This window comes from Rhipicephalus sanguineus, chromosome 2 (genome assembly GCF_013339695.2).
Source record: "Rhipicephalus sanguineus isolate Rsan-2018 chromosome 2, BIME_Rsan_1.4, whole genome shotgun sequence".
In the NCBI taxonomy this organism is placed as follows: domain Eukaryota; kingdom Metazoa; phylum Arthropoda; class Arachnida; order Ixodida; family Ixodidae; genus Rhipicephalus; species Rhipicephalus sanguineus.
This window is the reverse complement of record NC_051177.1, coordinates 122200443-122219647: the sequence shown is the minus strand read 5'-3', so window position 1 is coordinate 122219647 and position 19205 is coordinate 122200443. Positions and strand designations below refer to the sequence as shown.

At 48.5% G+C, this 19205-nt stretch overlaps 1 protein-coding gene across 2 annotated transcripts in view; it reads right to left on the bottom strand.

Annotated features, from left to right (window-relative positions):
- The window catches only part of LOC119383610 (uncharacterized), a 279696-nt gene extending 266969 nt beyond the window's left edge, over positions 1-12727 (bottom strand). Inside the window, exon 1 of one of the 2 annotated variants that reach the window (XM_037651861.2) lies at positions 12413-12727. In XM_037651861.2, coding sequence (XP_037507789.1) covers positions 12413-12463 — 51 coding nt within the window. In that variant the 5' untranslated portion in view covers positions 12464-12727. The remainder of the gene's footprint in view (positions 1-12412) is intronic. The other variant, XM_037651864.2, reaches the window with a different exon arrangement.
- Between the last annotated feature and the right edge of the window lie 6478 nt (positions 12728-19205).

Here is a 19205-nt window from a genome sequence, read left to right as displayed (position 1 = left end):
GCGCCTGAGCGAAACCCGAAAAACCTGTCCACCGTGGATTGCCGCTGCTGCTGCTGCTGCTGCTGCTGCTGCTGCTACGGCGGCGGCGGCAGCACACTGCAGCAATCGCACGTTGCTCGCTGATCACGGCGAGACGGTACGTAGCAGCGTTGTAGCTGCGCAGACGCCCGAAGTACAGGTATTCGCTACAGACGGCATTAATTAACCGGCAATCCGAGATTGCTGCGACGTTGTCCATGCGAGGACACCCTCGTTCCCCAACCAGCCTAGACCATTCAATGAGCTGTTTCATTCATTCATTCATTCATTCATTCATTCATAAAAGCACACAGTATAATCACTTGTTCTATCATTCATTCATATACACTTCTTTGGGATGAACTGCAGCAGTCAAGTGCTGCTTCCATTTTGGGCCCTTAGATGTAGAAAACCGCATTTCTCTTACGCCAAAGAAAGAAAGAAAGGAAGAAAGAGAGAGAGAGAAATGGCAGAGGGAGGGCGGTACAGCTGAGATCGGCGCTGAGCGAGAACACAGGCATGTAGGGTAATTAGCGCCAGCACGCATTCTTCATAACACACTTCATATGCCAGCAGCGCTGGAACGGCTACCAAAAAAGCCTTCAGTATCGTGCCTGGACCAAAACTAAAACATGCCATAGCATACACTGCATAACGAAGCTGCCCATGTAGTACGTAATCGCCATCTGTGCTTCAACGCAGGCTCGGTTGCGTGGACCAAGCTGCCAAAAACCGATTTGGCTAGTAGTATATAGCTAAATTATCATTCAATATAATCACTTTCCCTTTTACTTCTTTGACGGAATCAGCACGTACGGTGTTTTGAACGATATGGCAGACATGCGCACACTTAATTATCAACGTTATAGTATTATCCCGATACGACCAGCGCAGTTCTTTCCACGGCCAGTGTCCCTACTTTCTATCCTGCCAAAGCCCGGTTAGGTTAGGTTGTGGCTAGGTTGATTATGTTGTAGGTTAGGTTGTATTGCGTTGTAGTGCACCATACTACTACGCAACCAGGAAGGAATAGCGCCGAAAAAAGATTGTTTGACAACTCAATCATTTGATTCTTATTGTATGAAGACATTAACGACTTCTTACGCGACCCTTTTTTCAGTAAAAGAGGTATTTAAATATTTCTCGGGTCTTACGTGCCAAAGTACGCAAGTACACTGAGTTGGGCCGAACAAGAAAGACGGGAAAAGACTCCATCGTCAGAGGGGAAGATGGAGCCCTGACGAAGAGACGTCTTATTTGAAACGTTGACTCCAGCCAACAATATAAGTCGCAGCATGTGCGATTGAAAAGGTTGTATCACTGGAAGCAGCCAAAGTCTGTAGCGTTAAGGCGGGGTCGTTGCAAGCAAGCTTTTCAGCACATGCTGCCCCTTTCATCGCCTGGGCGGCGGGCCCTACAGCGATAGGAAGCTTGTAGCAGCAGCGCCATATTAACGTCATCTTGTGACCCTGCGATCACGTATACATACACGACACGGATGTCCAAACTCCAGAGGCAGAAAGTCGCGCTGAAACCGAGCGTTCGCACTTTCCATAGATCTCCGGGCAGGTCGTCGTTCGCGTAGGGATTCCATCGCTTCGGGGTCTTCTTGCAGCCGGCGTTGCCTTTCCCGTACCCATAGTATTCTATCGTTGTACATACTAGAGCACTGCACGGGTCCGGGCCGGCCCGAAAGCCCGGGCCCGGGCCGGGTAAGGGGTTGTTGGATCGGGCCCGGGCCGGGCTCGGGCCCGTGATCTTCGGGCTCGGGTCGGGCTCGGGCCTGAGCCAGGCCCGTATTAGGCCGGGGTCTCGTACATATATGTATAATTGCGTGTGTACGTTGTGTGGCTTTGTTTTTGTTGTTTTGTGGGGTTTAACTTCCCGAAGCGACCCAGGCTATATGAGACGCCGTCGTTGAGGGCTCCGGGTAATTTAACCACCTGGAGTGCATTGGCGTGCACAGAAATTGCATAGTACAAGACGTCTACAATTTTGCTCCAACGGTATGCTACACGGGATTTCAAGACACGCCTAATATAAGTTTCCGCCATTATAGTGAGTGAAAGACGTTCTTGGGTACCGTGTAAGGAAAGCAACGGTAAACTGCCTAGATTAGTGTATATAAGATGTGCGCGTTTGTATCTAGGGAAATATTTCGAGTATGCAGCTACGCTCACATGCCCGTAGACTGGCCAACGCAACTTGTGGGTCATTAATATCTCAGGAGCTGTTTTTCGTGCATTTTAAGTGCAAGATGCAGAGCGACTCTTATCACAGGGCGAACGCCGTTGTTGATTTTCTCATTACTAGTGGTGAGGCGCCGGACCATAGAGACACTCGTTTCCCCGAGTGTGGCTCACAACTGGAGTGATGAGGCTAGAGAAGCGATCCGGGATTCTGGGAATACCCAACACACAGACTGATTAGTTTTATTTAAGCCACCCTTTATTCAACACACCGTTACTGTACACACGTCTGACACGAGGACGGTGGCTCGCTCGTTAACGGGTGTGCCTCGCTTTGACAGATCTATGGCACTGCGGTGGCGGTGACTCGGGGAAGAAGGGTGGGACAGAGAACCTTGTTGTTTTGAACACGAAAACGTAGTGTATGTTGGGTGCAGTTGCCTGTCGAGGAGTCAACACGACAGCTTTAATTTATGTAACGCTGCCCAGCCTGGTATATTCCTCCCAGAAGCAGCTACAGCACGTTTTTTTTCCCATTACATTGTGCAATAGATGATCGAAGTTTGCAGGAGACTTGCTACTTTTACTCAACAGCCCTAGCTCGTATGCAGTTGATGTAGACTCAACCTAAAAAATGTATGTCATGCTTTTTTTTCTCCACTTTATGCAGGTATTATATTTTGTAGTTGTTCTTTTAAATGCAAAAATGAGATTGCGTGGTTAGCACGGCGTGCGTACATGAAAAAGCCAGCTATGACTCCAATTATATTTTATAATGCCCTGCAATCATTTCGCAAGAGTGTTACGCGCGTAATTCACCGAAAGTATACACAGTACCAGTGAAAGTCGTGACACTGAAAGAAGTTCCTAAAACAATCTCTAGAAAATATCTTGTGTGCGGCAGGTATCTTCACAATAACCGAAGGTTGGACAGTGCCTCCTTTATGCTCAAGGCACAACTAGCCGAAACGGACCGGGCCGGGCCGGGTACGGGCCGGAGCATGGTGTTTTCGGGCCGGGCCGGGCCCGGGCCGGAAAAATCGGCCCGTGCAGTGCTCTAGTACATACCTTCGGATGATCCGAATGTTGCAGGTTCGGTCCCTGCCGGCGGCAAGCTGTATTTTCGTCCACTTTACTTTCTTCACGTCTTTATCACAATTGCTACAATACACTTAAAAGAGTACAGTTTACGTCCCCTGTACCTTCATTGGCTTCATTATCTGCTGGCTTTCATTAATGTTGTGACAAACAAAACAAGACAAGCCCTCAAAATCCCCTTCCTTCACTAATCAACATTAGCCATAGCTGGTAGTATGCCAGTAAATACGGTAGTTGAATTCGGTCAAGAATTTTCGTTAACGTCATACGTCGTTACATGAAGTGCGTACAAGAAAACCAGCATGGCGTCATTAAAACCGATATGACCTCAACTGGAAGGACTGTGGTGCGTTCCCTGAATTCATACGCATTCTTGCGCGCTTTCTCCCTCTGTAAGCCGAGCGTTTGTCTTCTTATTCGCGTCGTGCGAACTGACCGGCTTTCGATTTTACTTCGAACGTAAGCAACGATGTTACGCCAGAGCAATAAATCCTCAATCATTTTACATTCCAGTCAGCCGAATTAGAAGGCTCATTAAATTCGATGTACGTTTGTGTTTGTAAGAAATGACCGTCCCTCGGCCGTACTGTACTCGATGATGTGTGTGCCTTTCCGATGAGTGAGCGTGATGTGCATGTCAACTTCAAGTTGACACAGTGTGAACGCGGTATTAGTTCAGCTATACGGGGACTGTTTTCAGAGTGATCAGTAGTTATAAGTGGCGCTCGGAAATTAAGTGTTTCGCTTTGTACCCAAGAATAACAAAACTTGAAAAAACTTCGAGGACGCTTGAGCCTCGCCTTCAAGAGTATAGAACACGATGGCGCATGTGGGCCCCGTGCGCGCATAGCCTTCTCAATCGCTAGCCAAACATCACTCCGCGGTGCGCCCCTCAACCGTGCCTCAAGAAAAGGAACGTCTGCGCGTGTAACGTGGGGCCGTTTCAAACTATCCTAGAATACCTAGTGCGAATAAAGTTGCGAATTGTCCACTACACTATAATTATTCCTTTTGCGAATGGTCGAAGTCACCACTATGCGTCCGTAAGGAAACAAGCGCACATGCTCAGCTGTACAGTCTGTTGATTATGTTGTTGACGATGATCATTGATCATACCGGAGCGCTTTGAGTTGGATGGGCCTTTCAGCGACCCACTTGTTGCGCAATTGACATGATGTGACGTCTAGTGCAATTCTACCCTTGTCATAAGTAGCATTACATCTGTTAACAGGACTCCTTGCACTATACATCACGCTTCTATAGGGTTTTTTTTCCGGAGCGGTTTCGATCACTGGCGTGGCTCTGTGGTAAAACACCTGAACGTGACGCAGAAGGCCTGGTTTCAAACCCAACTCGAGCCGAGGATTTCTTATTCTTTATTTAATTGCATTTATCTCGAGTTTTCGCTCACGAACAACGCTGATTTTTCGCTCACAACCAACGACGCCGACACAGGAATTTCTGCGAAAGGAGGTCTTTAACGATATCTCTTTAAAAAGGAAAATTAAGGACAATGTCAACCGCGTAACGCTCAGTGTGTCATATATACATACAGCACTATGCGGAGTTTGATGCATCAAGATGCTGATGGGAAACAGCGCACATCCCATAGCTCCGCTTTTTATACGCTGGAGAGAAGTTTCAGCCAAAATAATTGGGTGTATTTGATGTACTGCGTACATCAAATACAAGCTCTACCAGGTGGCAGCTACAAACTTACGTTTATCCAAACCCGCCATCGTGTCGTAGATTCTACCCTGAGATCTATCACGACAGTACCTGCGAAGCGGCGACGATAGGTGAAGTCTGGACGTCCCGACGTGCGCGACCTAAACCCCGGTCGCACGCCCTCACGCACGCACGCACGCACGCACGCACGCACGCACGCACGCACGCACGCACGCACGCACGCGCACACACACACACACACACACACACACACACACACACACACACACACACACACACACACACACACACACACACACACACACACACACACACACACACACACACACACACACACACACACACACACACACACACGTGGTCGCGGGTTCGATCCCGGCCGCGGCGGTCGCATTTTACACACGCGCGCGCGTGTGTGTCTGTGTATTGTACGAACGTACTCTTCACCGCCAGAACTAAAGTTGAACGATTTCTCAGAATTTTCTTTGATGCATAACGGTGCCTGGATATTGCACGGCTAAATTAACTAAGCATACTTATTGCATGAGTGCGCAATATAGCTGAAAGGTGTGAGGTTTCCGCAGTGTTATGCCTAGTTTAAGCACCCGCCGCGGTGGTCTAGTAATTATGGCGCTATACTGCTGTCCCGAACTTCGCGGGTTCGATCCCGGCCGCGGCGGTCGCATTTTTACTATACGGAGGCGACAATGCTATAGGGCCGTGTACGTATATACGCTTAGGCGCCCGTTAAGAACCCCATGTCGCAGAAATTTCTGGAGCCCGCCGCTACGGCATCTATCAATCATATCGCAGCTTTGGGACGTAAAACACCTAAGCGAGCCCGGTGAGCCGCATGTGCGCGGCGACTTCGTGCACGTGCCGCTTTGCCGGCCACGCACGACCCGCCCGCGGCGCATGGGTGCAAGGAGGCAAGGGGAGGCCTTCCCGCTGTTTTCACGGTCCGCGAACCGTGGCAACAAAAAAGAACGCCGCGAAATCATGATGCGAACGGGCATTCCACCGCATCTGCTGGGGTTTCGCCATACGGCAGGACGCATCAGCCGCACGCGCGGAGGACGAGATTACACGGGATGGAGGCCTTCTTCCACAGTTGAAAAAAATCCCATATAATACGGCATTTTAAGCGGACTTAGGGGCAAACGCCACAGTTACGGATCAATTCCGCTTGAAAGCAGTGATGTGAGTGACATTTTCATGCGTATAGACTTAAATTGCGTGTTCAGGCACGCGTGCATGCCTGTTTGTGAGCGCAGTATGTATGCCTCATGTTATTGTTTGCTTGTCGCAGGCGGTTGCTTGTTCGTCCGAGGTGAATCACCACAGCAAACATGTCCGACCTCTTGCGGAGGTGATTGCTTGTTCATAATCGCTTCGGCATGGGAAATGTTCATCGCAAATGTTCCTCATAAAATGTTCATCATTTCATGTGGGTATGTGAATGACTTGATTTCATACTACTACTACTACTACTACTACTACTACTACTACTACTACTACTACTACTACTACTACTACTACTACTACTACTACTACTACTACCACTGCTGATAATAATAACAATAGCTGGGGTTTTACATGCCAGAGTCAAGGTATGATTTTGAGGCACGTCGTAGTGGAGGGCTCCGGAAATTTTGACCACCTGGGGTTCCTCTAGCGTTCTCACATCCATCGAAAATGCGGCCGCCGCGGTCAGGATTGAACCCTCGACCTTCGGGTCAGCAGGCATGCACCATAAGCACTCTACCACAACGCCGGCTGGAGGACTTGATTTCGGCGTTCCGGGAAGTGTACGGGCATAAAGAGGTCGCATCACTCAATGGTTGGGCAATGTATGGAGCTTCATGTGGGAAGTTTAGCCATACTTAGCCCCCTTGCCCTCATCTACTTCCCAAGGTAGGCTTTGAGCCATCGTTCAACTGCACTCTTTCTCTCTGTGAGCATGCATACACGCATGTGCCGTAATGGAAGAGTCTTAGCTGCAATAATTCAGGATCAGCCTTGTTGAGTGCAGAAACTTGACTTGAAATGCCGTAGTGCCTGGTTTGCGGGAATGTAGCAAAGCTTTTGAATTCTGGCACAGCGTGGTGATGTCATACAGGGCATAGCTAACAAAAATTAGGTCTGCTGACAAATATAAGTGTACACAGTTCATTGGGTAGATACGCCAATGCTCTTCGCGTGCGATGTTCCCGAGGACTGTTCCGGCAGCGCCCCCAGGAGAGGGGGGAGGGGTGTTGCTGCCGTTAGACTACGCCTCACCCCCACCCCCCTCTTAATGAAGTACCCTGCGCACGCCTATGGGCTTCTGTGCCTTTGTTCTATAGAATAGTGGGGCTTCTGTGGCTGCTCAAAACGCAATTTGTATATTCCTATTCTTAGCCACTCCTGTACTTTTTGTGCGTATAAATCAACTCCTTTAAGTTACAAAAAACACAGACGCTATTGACGACACACAGGCTGTAAATGTGATAACTGCGCTGTTTTCGACCCAACTTTATAGAATCGCACGCAACACTCTTGTGCCAAGTGTTCCAAGAGCTTTGAACGCACTGTGGTTACAGTGTCTTGTTTCTTTCCAAATTTTGCCTTCAGCATCTAGCGTATAAAAGGGACACAAGGTAGTAAGCGTCTTAGGCAAACTAAGACAAGCGGGCGATGGGTTTAAAGATTAGCGAAACTAGTTCTGCGCGCCTCTCATGCAAAAGAGCACGCATTATATTGGCTTGTCGATCGCCAAACGATTGGAAATTCAAATGAGTCCCTTAAGGCTGCAGCACAAGCGAATCCCGCGTGTGCAGAAGCCTGCGTTGTTTGAGAAAGGAGTTTCATCTTAAAGGCTGAACACTGACACGCGGCTGTTTAAGAACGCGCATCGAATCACGGGCCGCTGATAAGCATATAACTTCGTCTCGAGATTGCATCGGTGAACGTTCGAACAAGCCATAACATATGAGTGATAAGGCCGACTATATATATATATAACGTCTTTTTTCTTCGTTGGCATATACCCAGCCGTTTGTACCAAGTACAAGATGCATGCTCAAAGAGCTTCTCGCATATGTTCTCCCTCAGCTCCCCGTCGTCCCCCTTCCTCATGCAGGAATGAGGAAAACAGATAAATTCACGACGAGACTACCGTGTTATGTCTTTTTCTTAGAAACCAACAAAGTAAACGATACAAATAAAAATTCACCGACGATTACGATACTGCCTAATGCGAATACTGAGCGCAGCTTCGTCTTGGGGCAAGGTCAACTGTGTTTGAAGTTTTGCCTTTCCGAAAGGTATCGACGACGCCATAAATCATAATTTTTGTGAAGTAGGACAGCTAGCACTCACTACGCCATTGTTCGTCTTTGTGCGGATAAGCGAGGTACCCGCTACACATCTGTAAGGTATCATGTGCGCTTTTTTGATACTGCATGTGGCTGATGACGATGAAGAATTATGGCTGGTCACTTTGCAGTGGGTGGGAAGCATTAAACCACGCCCTCGTTACGCAGTTAGCATTGTGTGATAACTGGTTGTTATATTACTCTTCTGCCACGCTATATTACATGGCTTAACACTATTCCTTGCCTGACATGACGCCTGTATAGGGTCTTTTTGCATATGAGTTTCAAGCACCAGCGTGGCGTTGTCTTCCGAGAAGAAGCTGCTGGTTGAGATTTTTGAGCCCGTTCCGGAGTGGCTTGCACTTCTGGATGCTTGTGTCCTACATTCCTACATTCCTACATTCCTTCTCTATCTCTCTCTCTTGTGTGTGATTGCCTGACTTTTGAAATGCCTCCTACTGTAGGGAACAATGTCGGTGTTGTGTATATTAAGGTAATTCTGTGACGAATTATGTAGTGCGCAACGCATGCACAGCAATAACAGGTCATCTTTCCATGAATAAGAAAAAAAAAAGCACCAGCGTGGCTTTGTGGTAGAATACTCGACTACCACGCACAGGGCCTTGGTTCAAATCCCATTCCATCCTGGGTATTTCTTTCTCATTTAATTTTTTCATGTCTATCGGTTACATTTTAATGTCTATCGTCGACGGCGACGCCGCTCATCGTAGGAACGGGCGCCTAAGAGCTGCGCTCTCAAATGACTCGCCTAATAAAATGTTATCGTATCGTTTACTTGAAGATAATGCAGGCGTCAAGAAAAAAAGATGTGTTGTGAAGTGGTCGCTTGTGTAGACTTCCGCGTCAAAGGCTTAATTTTCTCCATTCACTTGTAGGATTGAACTTCGAAATCAAGGCTTTCGCGTCAAGTCCCTCGTAAGCTATAGACGCTCTGCGTCAGCTCCTTCGTGCGAACTATGCATTCAGCTAGTACAGATGTGCCGTCATGGCTTACCCGTCAAGCATTATAACGTAATTGTGGCCCACTGTAAACAGCTGAATACCTCTTATTGGGAATTGAAGCTAACACAACCCAACAAATTTAAATTTACTCTACAGTGTTTGAGTAGGTTGTGAAGAACCACCACAGATATGCAGGTAAAATAATGTCTAAGCGTCAAGGCCCCTCAGGTAGCAATATATGCCACTATCGCAGGTTTTTATTTCTTATTTATTGTCCCTAATGCTTCCGGGAGAGACTGCGCAATGTTTCTCGCGTTTGAGTTGTACAGCGTGGGCAATATCTATGTTTGAATCGAAGCACCACGGACCAATACACATTTTGAACACTGAGCGTACATTTCCTGGATAAAAATGCGAGCGTAGAATGCGAATACGTCGTATATACAGACGAAGTCCTTCTGTTCCCGTTGCTACGGGGTTGAAATTTCGTCGTATATAAGTCACGATCGTCTGCGCACGGAGAAAGGGAGTAAAAAAGGAGTAAAGAAGAGGAACAAAACCGAGTTCATAAAAAAAAAATAATGAAACCGGCTAATGCAAAAAAGGCAACCAGAACCAGCAAGCCGAGGGACATGCTGTAGCGTGATGCATCGTCGGCTGCCTGCAGGAAGTCGCCGACGCAAATGATATATAAATCCGGATGCGAGCGCGGCACGAATAATAGAAATGGCCCGGCTCGGGATCATCGGCCATCACGCAGGCTGCACGCCGCATCTTAGTTGGATCGGCGGAAACCATCAGGAATATGGGGGTGTCCCAGTATGGGTCTTTGCTTGTAGCGCGTATATAGTACACTAATGGCATCTGCTGAAGAAATGCGCAGTGGTAAAACGTGTTTCTCGACAGTCAACGTACAGTGACGTATAAAAGCGAAAACTCACCACTGCGCTCAGTGAAGGTTCTTACGCACGTAAGTAAGTGTTAGTATGATCTCACGTCAGTGACGTCCAACATATGCTGCTGAAACAGGGATAATGTTTGCACACGCGATCACTTTTCAGCGACAGCCTCTCAATACAGAATAGTATGTTACGAACTTGAAGATAACCATTGTTTGTATAGACTCCACGGGCAAGCTATAGGTGCTGAAAGGATGCATCTAAACGTGCGTGAACAAAAAGCAACGGCTTCGCTCACGTGTGATGCACTAAACACCTCTTTTCTTAGCCTTAAACCATGCGTGCAGGGACGACTACGTGGCCCTATAGAGTGGTAGCTGAGCACCTGGAGGACCAATGCTACACGCTCGAAGCACACTTTACTGGTGCTGCTCTTCAAGGTCTGTCCATGACTTCATCATGCAAGCCAAGTTAGTCTGAATTACAAGACTAACTTGAAGGCAAAAAAAAAAAGTGCTTTCAACCATTTCAATGCACTTTCAGCATGCACCTTCAAGCAATTAAGAGACGAATATCTAATGTAATCGCTCCCGAATGAGCTTTTAGGATTCGAGGCAACGTCAAAAGTATAATGTGCAAGGGTAAGGGTAATCCCGAGGCTATCAATAAGCACAGCCTGTCAATGACAAATGGAAATTGCGAACATTCAGCGCTTGTGCACGTCTTATTGTTTCGTGTCAACAGCCTCTGCGAGTTTGGCTAACGGTATAGCGCGAACTTTGACCTCCTTGTGAAGGCTGCAAATTTACGGAGCTTTCAGCATTGGAAGAGAGATAAACCGCAGTGAGAACGTGAAAAGGATAGCCGTAGAGTTAAGACAGACGGTCAGAAGCTATCGTTAGAGATCTAACACAATTAAGTATGGCATTCCATTGGGGATTAAAAGGAAGAAATAAATCTCGGTACATCATGTGACGCAATCAGCAGATATAGATAACGGATATTCGGTTAGATTGGCGCCTACACTGGCGCCGAAGGGCGAAAAAACGAAGTCGTGCACAGTAACGCATTCAATGAAGCGGTGAAATTGGAATAGTTCAATTGCCTGTTTAACGACGCGTTCCGAAGACACAAGAAAACGGTCGATATAGGAGAGATACTTAACGTGTTTCAAGGTTCTCGGGGAGGCCTCTTAATGGAGATGAACAAAACACTAGGAAAAACAATCTCTATGAGAAGACAAGAAAGTCCTGTACAAAAGCAACTTGCAGACGGCCAGCTATTAAACATCCACAAAAACGAGGCGTCTCATCCTTGAAATCCCTCGTTCATTTCCAATCTCTGCCGATGTTTCTTTTAAATCGGCATTAAAGTACATTTCAAGTATCAGTTGCCGCCCTCTACACTCCTGTTTTCAAGGTACAGAAGTCGTTAAACCTCAATGTCGCGTGGAATATGTACATATAAAACAAGACACACGTTGTTCCCTTCCGCCTACTATAATATGCAAAACTCGTTCGCAGTCGGCAGTATGAAGCCAAGGATTGACACAAGGATATGCCGTATCCAGGCCACACATCCGTCGAAATGGTGAAGCGTTTAAAACAATAACACAATATTAAAACTATTCGATCACTTTTGCCAGTACGCAACACTGTTTTCACGTGACGGCCAATATGATCAAGGACCAAAAATTGCGTTCTCAATCAGAAAGTCTCGCGCCGTTGCGAGTGATGATACTCGTAGAAGTCATTTGTAAGCGTACAGGGGTTCGCAAACTAGTACTCTAAGCTCAAAACAGACACCTTGCTATGCAAACCACAGCGCATCTATGCAGCACGCACGCGGAGCAGGTTTCACGCACTCTGCCCCGCTGACAAGTGCTCGCAGCGGGTGGTATATCCACACTCTACTCCGGCCCATGCCTATGTGGCGCGGCGGGCCCACTGAAGCAAAGACGCAACATACATCCGCTCCACTTTTAGAATCCGTCGCCACCGCCGCTTTCCTCAAATTTGTAATAAAGCTGCAAGAAAATAAGAAAACAGAAAGAGACACACAGACGACGGGGCGCCACGGAGGAACGCGGAAGAGACGATGGGAAACACGAGGGAGGGGAAGTGTGAGACGGCCGCGCTTCAATGTTACGGGTATCCCCCCGCGTCCCATAAGCACACAGACACATATCTTCACCACTCACCTGCCGCCGACCACCAGCGGGGTTTAGTTTGGCCGCCTGGCTCTCCGACATGGTGGACACCGTGTCAAACGGCGTTGCTCCTCAGTGGGGAAGCAACGGATTGCGTAGAACCCGCAAGGAGGAGCGAAGGGGTCTCGAGGGTCGGCAAGGCACGAGTGGTACCAATCGCGCACACGCCGAAGAGGGCTCGCCCAGCGACCCCAAGGCAAGCGGGCACAACAACCAGGTCGGATCACAGGTATTCCATGTCAAGGGACACTGTTGAATCCACGCCGCAGTCGACGAGTCATCACTCTTAAGTTAAGAAGACGATCCCTGAAGATCACTACTTCTGGTTCGGCGGGACACCGGCCGGAACGGAACGCAGGAGTCGGGACAGCGTCCGAGGAAAAGGGCAAGGACGGGTTACACGTCTCACTGTTGGTCTTCGTAGGAGGAGACTCCGCGAAGCCGGACCAATCTGCCGCTACTGCGGCCACGCATGGTGATGCGATAGCCGCCGACGCCGCTTCTGGCGGCGGCTGTCAGTCACGGAGAAGGAGTGCTGTTTTTACGAAACGGTCGTCCCAGACACTGGAACGGGTAGCACGCACGCCGGCAACTCCGTTCGGGCTCTGCAGTACACTATGCAACCACGCCGGCGCGGCGGCCGCGATACTGCCCCAGCAAGCACCACCTGTTCGGAACGAGGGCGAACCGACCGCTATGTCAGGCGCACTGTACGTATACGACCTGGCTTCTCTCAGACCCGCCGGTCGGTAGACAGTTCTCTCCAGTTGCAACGAAGACGGCACAAGCGGAAAGGCACCGGGGTCCGGGGCTACCGTGCGCTATCGTAAAGCATATCTCGTATCACACAAGCACACACACACGCAGACACCGCCGCCGCGCCTTCAATGCAAACAACGAAACTCTGCGCAGTCTGGTGGGGTAGGGGAACCAGATATATAGCACCTACCAGCCAGTGGTTGTGCTGGTGGGACAGCTCTATGTATACGTGCTGACGCTCGTTACGGAATGATCGAGGTGACTGCTTCCACCGCCACCAGCAGCCCCCGCGGCGACGACGGTCCTGGATCGCTTTTTTTGTGGTCTTTTGCATTTGCGTTTCTTTCTTTTCCTCTCCCCTTCATCCCCCCCTCGTCTCTATTACCATATTTTCTTTCCTATACCCTTCCTCGCTTTCCCTCCGCTGTTTTTCCGACTCGCCGCCTTTTCCTTCCTCTCCGAGGCCTTCTCGCCACCCTCCGCTCCCTCCAAAACTGTACGCTTCTTTCCCGGCCACGCTCTTTCGTTCGACGTCGGCCGCCGCAGCTACACGTCCTCTGTTCGACGTCCTCACCCTCGGCGGCATATAAGACCCGACGGCTTGCCGCCACTCGCTCACCGCTAGGATGAAGGAAAGCTCGGGGAACGTGCACCACTGGCGAGAACGACCCCTCGCTGCCCTCCTCTCACGGTCCTCGCGCGACGTTCCTCTCTGCGGTTTCCAGCCGCCGCTCGTGCCGATATGCAATGCAACGTCGACGTTGTTGTTTTCGATCTTTCGGGCTGCACGCTCGTCTGCCTGCCTGCAGAACTCGCTTCACGACGCGTGCGTTCGTGTGTTCGTCGGCGGGGAGTTTGTACACTGCATTGGGGGCAAGGACGCAAGCGAGCCGAAGAAATGTTTTGGCACGCGGCCCTTGGCTGAGTGACATCGCGACACACACCGACGACGACGTGCACGTGACGCGGGGCGCGCCTCTCACCGCGACAAGCGCGATTGACAGTTTCGGTTGCTACCGGAAACCCTATAGTCTGTCAGGTGTTGCACGTACGCACGAAGCCGCGTGCCCAATGAGCTACTCGCGTTATAGGGATGGCAACGTGAACCACGACAACAAGAGGGGGTGAACAATAAAACAAAGCGCTAGTTGAGTGGAGAGAGACGGCTGCGTTTGTTCAGCTCCACTGGGCAGCCATGCGGCGGTGGTAACAACGGTGAAAGGCGTTATATATTCATCTAGGTGACATGTTTCCTTAAAATTAATTTCAAACATGCATATCAAATCACGTATGCGCACTGTTGCGCACTTTTTATAGGCAACAACCTTTAGAAAACAAAAGACTCAATGAAGCACTCGGCGAAAAAACGCTTTTATAGTTCTACGTCGGCAGTCAGGATCGTTAGAAGCCACAGCTTCGTGAACTTGTTGACTACGCATCGTGAAGGCCTGACGAATATGTATGCGTAAAGCCTGGCGGATAAGGAATCTACTGTCTACTGAGTGACTAGTCAGAATAGTAAACGTTTCAATCGTTCGATCAACGGACAGAAATTGATAGTATACTCTCATCATCGGCTCCACACCACTTTTCGGGCTTGTCGTCGTGTTGTAAGGAATTGCGGTCTGTAAGTATGGCTACATGTCTAAGCGATAACTCTCTCCCTCTCTGTCTCTCTCTCTCTCTCTCTTTCTCTTACAATGGGAAGCAAATGAGAAAGCGCTCCTCAACTTTTCGCCGCGCGGTTCGCTGGGTACTTCAGCGATTACATCTCACTCGAGTGGTTGACGGCAAGCAGCATAATGATACAAAGTAGGGAGAGCAGCAGTTGCCGGAGGCATAGCAAGAAAATTGAGAGGCACAGGTCGCCAAAATTACTCTTGCAACCACTTGCGTGTGCGAGAACATTAGACGCACGAGTAATCAAAGGAAAACCGTGCACGAGCACACGTAGAGAAGGCATCACCTAACTTGTTTTCCGGTTCCGTAAAGGCTAGAGGCATCGCGTCTTCAACGCACTTCAATTTCAGTACGTTCACCACGTCACGTGAAGGGCGTGTGTGCCGGTCTCAGCCCATTGTTTCATCAAGTTTGAAACAGCGCGTGTAAATTCAACTGAAAGTCAAAATTATACGTTTCTGTAAGGACTAAGGCGTTTAGACGTCGTATGACAGAATGAGGTGTTGCCACGCGGGATGTTTCCTTCTCGCACAGCGACTTGTGATGTCACAACTTTAACGGCGATTCTTGGTTGGGGCGACAGCATGTGAATCAGTACACATGTACATTCACGAAAAGAGAAAATGGCGGGAGAATAGAAGAACAAGCGAAAAAAAAAAAAACGTGAGGGGGTGACACAGCCCCTGTATCGCTAGAGGTCTTCGATCTTACCAGCATTTCTTTGAATGCCCGTAGAAGATACGAGGTGGTATGAATTAGTCATTCGGCGCTTACACTGCTCACAGGAAAGCACGTTCAAGGAATGCGCATCACCTGGACACCGGGGCATAGGTCTCTAATGGGGAACCGAAAGGCCCACCCTGCAGACAGAGATCATGTACACAGGGCAACCCACTCGGACAACGATGATGATACTGAAGAGAGAAAAATATGCTATCATATATATGGTAGCATATATATTCAATATATGCTAGAAATATACACGGACATCCTACAGAACACTGCAAGAAGGAACAGAAATACATACCCAGGACCGCAAAAAAAAAAAAAAAAAAAACTGGCAAGAGAACAAGCACGAAAGAAGGGGAATAGATCTCAAGGGTTCGTTTTAAGAGCTGGCTCGCCAGGTTGATAAGCTGGGGCAAAGTCCCGCGCCGTAAGCGTAACCTTAGTTCCAGAGGCGACCGCTACAGGCGCAGCTCGCGCGAAAGAGAAGTTTTAAATGCGAAGCATTTCTTAGCGAACTTCTGCGACTTTGAGCGTATCTATCTATCTATCTATCTATCTATCTATCTATCTATCTATCTATCTATCTATCTATCTATCTATCTATCTATCTATCTATCTAGCCGCCTACGACTTTGCGCTCTCCTGGTCGCTTGGTTAATCGAATGTACACCAAAATTGGTATGGCGTAACATGACTGTATGACAGGGGCGTAGCCACGTTAGGGCACACCCGGGCCCGTGCGCCCCCCGAATTTTTTTTTTTTTTTGCCATAGCATACAGAGCAGAAAATGACACTCGACCACATCTGCCTGCTCGTCCCCACTACAGATCAAGGAGGTGCCCCCCCCCCCCGAAAAAAATTTCTGCCTACGCCCCTGCTGTATGACGAACATAAATGACAAGTCATAGCATGAAAATTATGACACGCGTGTCATGTACAGCATGATTTACATGCCACGCTCATGGTGCTCTGGCGGCCGTTTCGCTAGCTTGATATACACCAAAATTGGTATCTTGCGACGTGACTGTGTAGCGAACATAAATAACACGAGTTAACATGAAAATCATGACATGCATGTCATGTACAGCATGACTTACGTGCCACGCTCATGGTGCGCTGGCGGCCGTTTCGCTAGCTTGATATACACCAAAATTGGCATCTTGCGACGTGACTGTGTAGCGAGCATAAATAACACGAGTTAACATGAAAATCATGACATGCATGTCATGTACAGCATGACTTACGTGCCACGCTCATGTCGCGCTGGCAGCCGTTTCGCTAGCTTTATGTACACCGAAATTGGTATCCTGCAACGTGACTGTGTGACGAACATAAATTACACGAGTTAACATGAAAATCATGACACGCATGTCATGTACAGCATGACTTACGTGCCACGCTCATGGCGCGCTGGCGGCCGTTTCGCTAGCTTTATATACACCAAAATTGGTATCTTGCGACGTGACTGTGCAACGAACATAAATAACACGAGTTAACATGAAAATCATGACACGCATGTCATGTACAGCATGACTTACGTGCCACGCTCATGGCGCGCTGGCGGCCGTTTCGCTAGCTTTATATGCACCAAAATTGGTATCTTGTGACGTGACTGTGTGACGAACATAAATAACACACGAGTTAACATGAAAATCATGACACGCATGTCATGTACAGTATGACTTACGTGCCACGCTCATGGCGCGCTGGCGGCCGTTTCGCTAGCTTTATATACACCAAAATTGGTATCTTGCGACGTGACTGTGCAACGAACATAAATAACCTGAGTTAACATGAAAATCATGACAGGCATGTCATGTACAGCATGACTTACGTGCCACGCTCATGGCGCGCTGGCGGCCGTTTCGCTAGCTTTATATACACCAAAATTGGTATCTTGCGACGTGACTGTGCAACGAACGTAAATAACACGAGTTAACATGAAAATCATGACACGCATGTCATGTACAGCATGACTTACGTGCCACACTCATGGCGCGCTGGCGGCCGTTTCGCTAGCTTTATATACACCAAAATTGGTATCTTGCGACGTGACTGTGTGACCAGCATAAATAACACACGAGTTAACATGAAAATCATGACACGCATGTCATGTACAGTATGACTTACGTGCCACGCTCATGGCGCGCTGGCGGCCGTTTCGCCAGCTTTATATACACTGAAATTGGTATCTTGCGACGTGACTGTGCAACGAACATAAATAACACGAGTTAACATGAAAATCACGACACGCATGTCATGTACAGCACGACTTACGTGCCACGCTCATGGCGCGCTGGCGGCCGTTTCGCTAGCTTTATATACACCAAAATTGGTATCTTGCGACGTGACTGTGCAACGAACATAAATAACACGAGTTAACATGGAAATCATGACATGCATGTCATGTACAGCATGACTTACGTGCCACGCTCATGGCGCGCTGGTGGCCGTTTCGCTAGCTTGATATACACGAAAATTGGTATCTTGCGACGTGACTGTGTAACGAACATAAATAACACGAGTTAACATGAAAATCATGACACGCATGTCATGTACAGCATGACTTACGTGCCACACTCATGGCGCGCTGGCGGCCGTTTCGCTAGCTTTATATACACCAAAATTGGTATCTTGCGACGTGACTGTGTGACCAGCATAAATAACACACGAGTTAACATGAAAATCATGACACGCATGTCATGTACAGTATGACTTACGTGCCACACTCATGGCGCGCTGGCGGCCGTTTCGCCAGCTTTATATACACTGAAATTGGTATCTTGCGACGTGACTGTGCAACGAACATAAATAACACGAGTTAACATGAAAATCACGACACGCATGTCATGTACAGCATGACTTACGTGCCACGCTCATGGCGCGCTGGCGGCCGTTTCGCTAGCTTTATATGCACCAAAATTGGTATCTTGTGACGTGACTGTGTGACGAACATAAATAACACACGAGTTAACATGAAAATCATGACACGCATGTCATGTACAGTATGACTTACGTGCCACGCTCATGGCGCGCTGGCGGCCGTTTCGCTAGCTTTATATACACCAAAATTGGTATCTTGCGACGTGACTGTGCAACGAACATAAATAACACGAGTTAACATGAAAATCATGACACGCATGTCATGTACAGCATGACTTACGTGCCACGCTCATGGTGCGCTGGTGGCCGTTTCGCTAACTTGATCCCCGAAGTTGGTATTGCGCGACGTTACTGTGTGACGAACATAAATAATAGGAGTTAACGTGAAAACCATGACACGCATTTTCCTCAATGACATACAAGACGATGTACGCAGCTCTTTGCTGGCTGCTTCGCATTACATCGATTCCCACAATGCGTGGGATCTGCCGTCTTTTTTTCTTCCTCTTGTTCTTCGAGCGCCTTGATGATGACATTAACGCAGGCAAAACCACATATAGCATAGCCAACTGTAGTATGCGGCGCTCGCTCCACTCTGGCAGTGCGCTTCGCTACTAATAACATGAACGAAGAAGACAAGGCAGCGGAGCGGAGGGCTCGCAAGGCAGCAGCATCACGGGCTCGCCGCCAAGGCCCTGCGGTGAGAGTTCGCGAGGCAGCAGAGAGACGTCA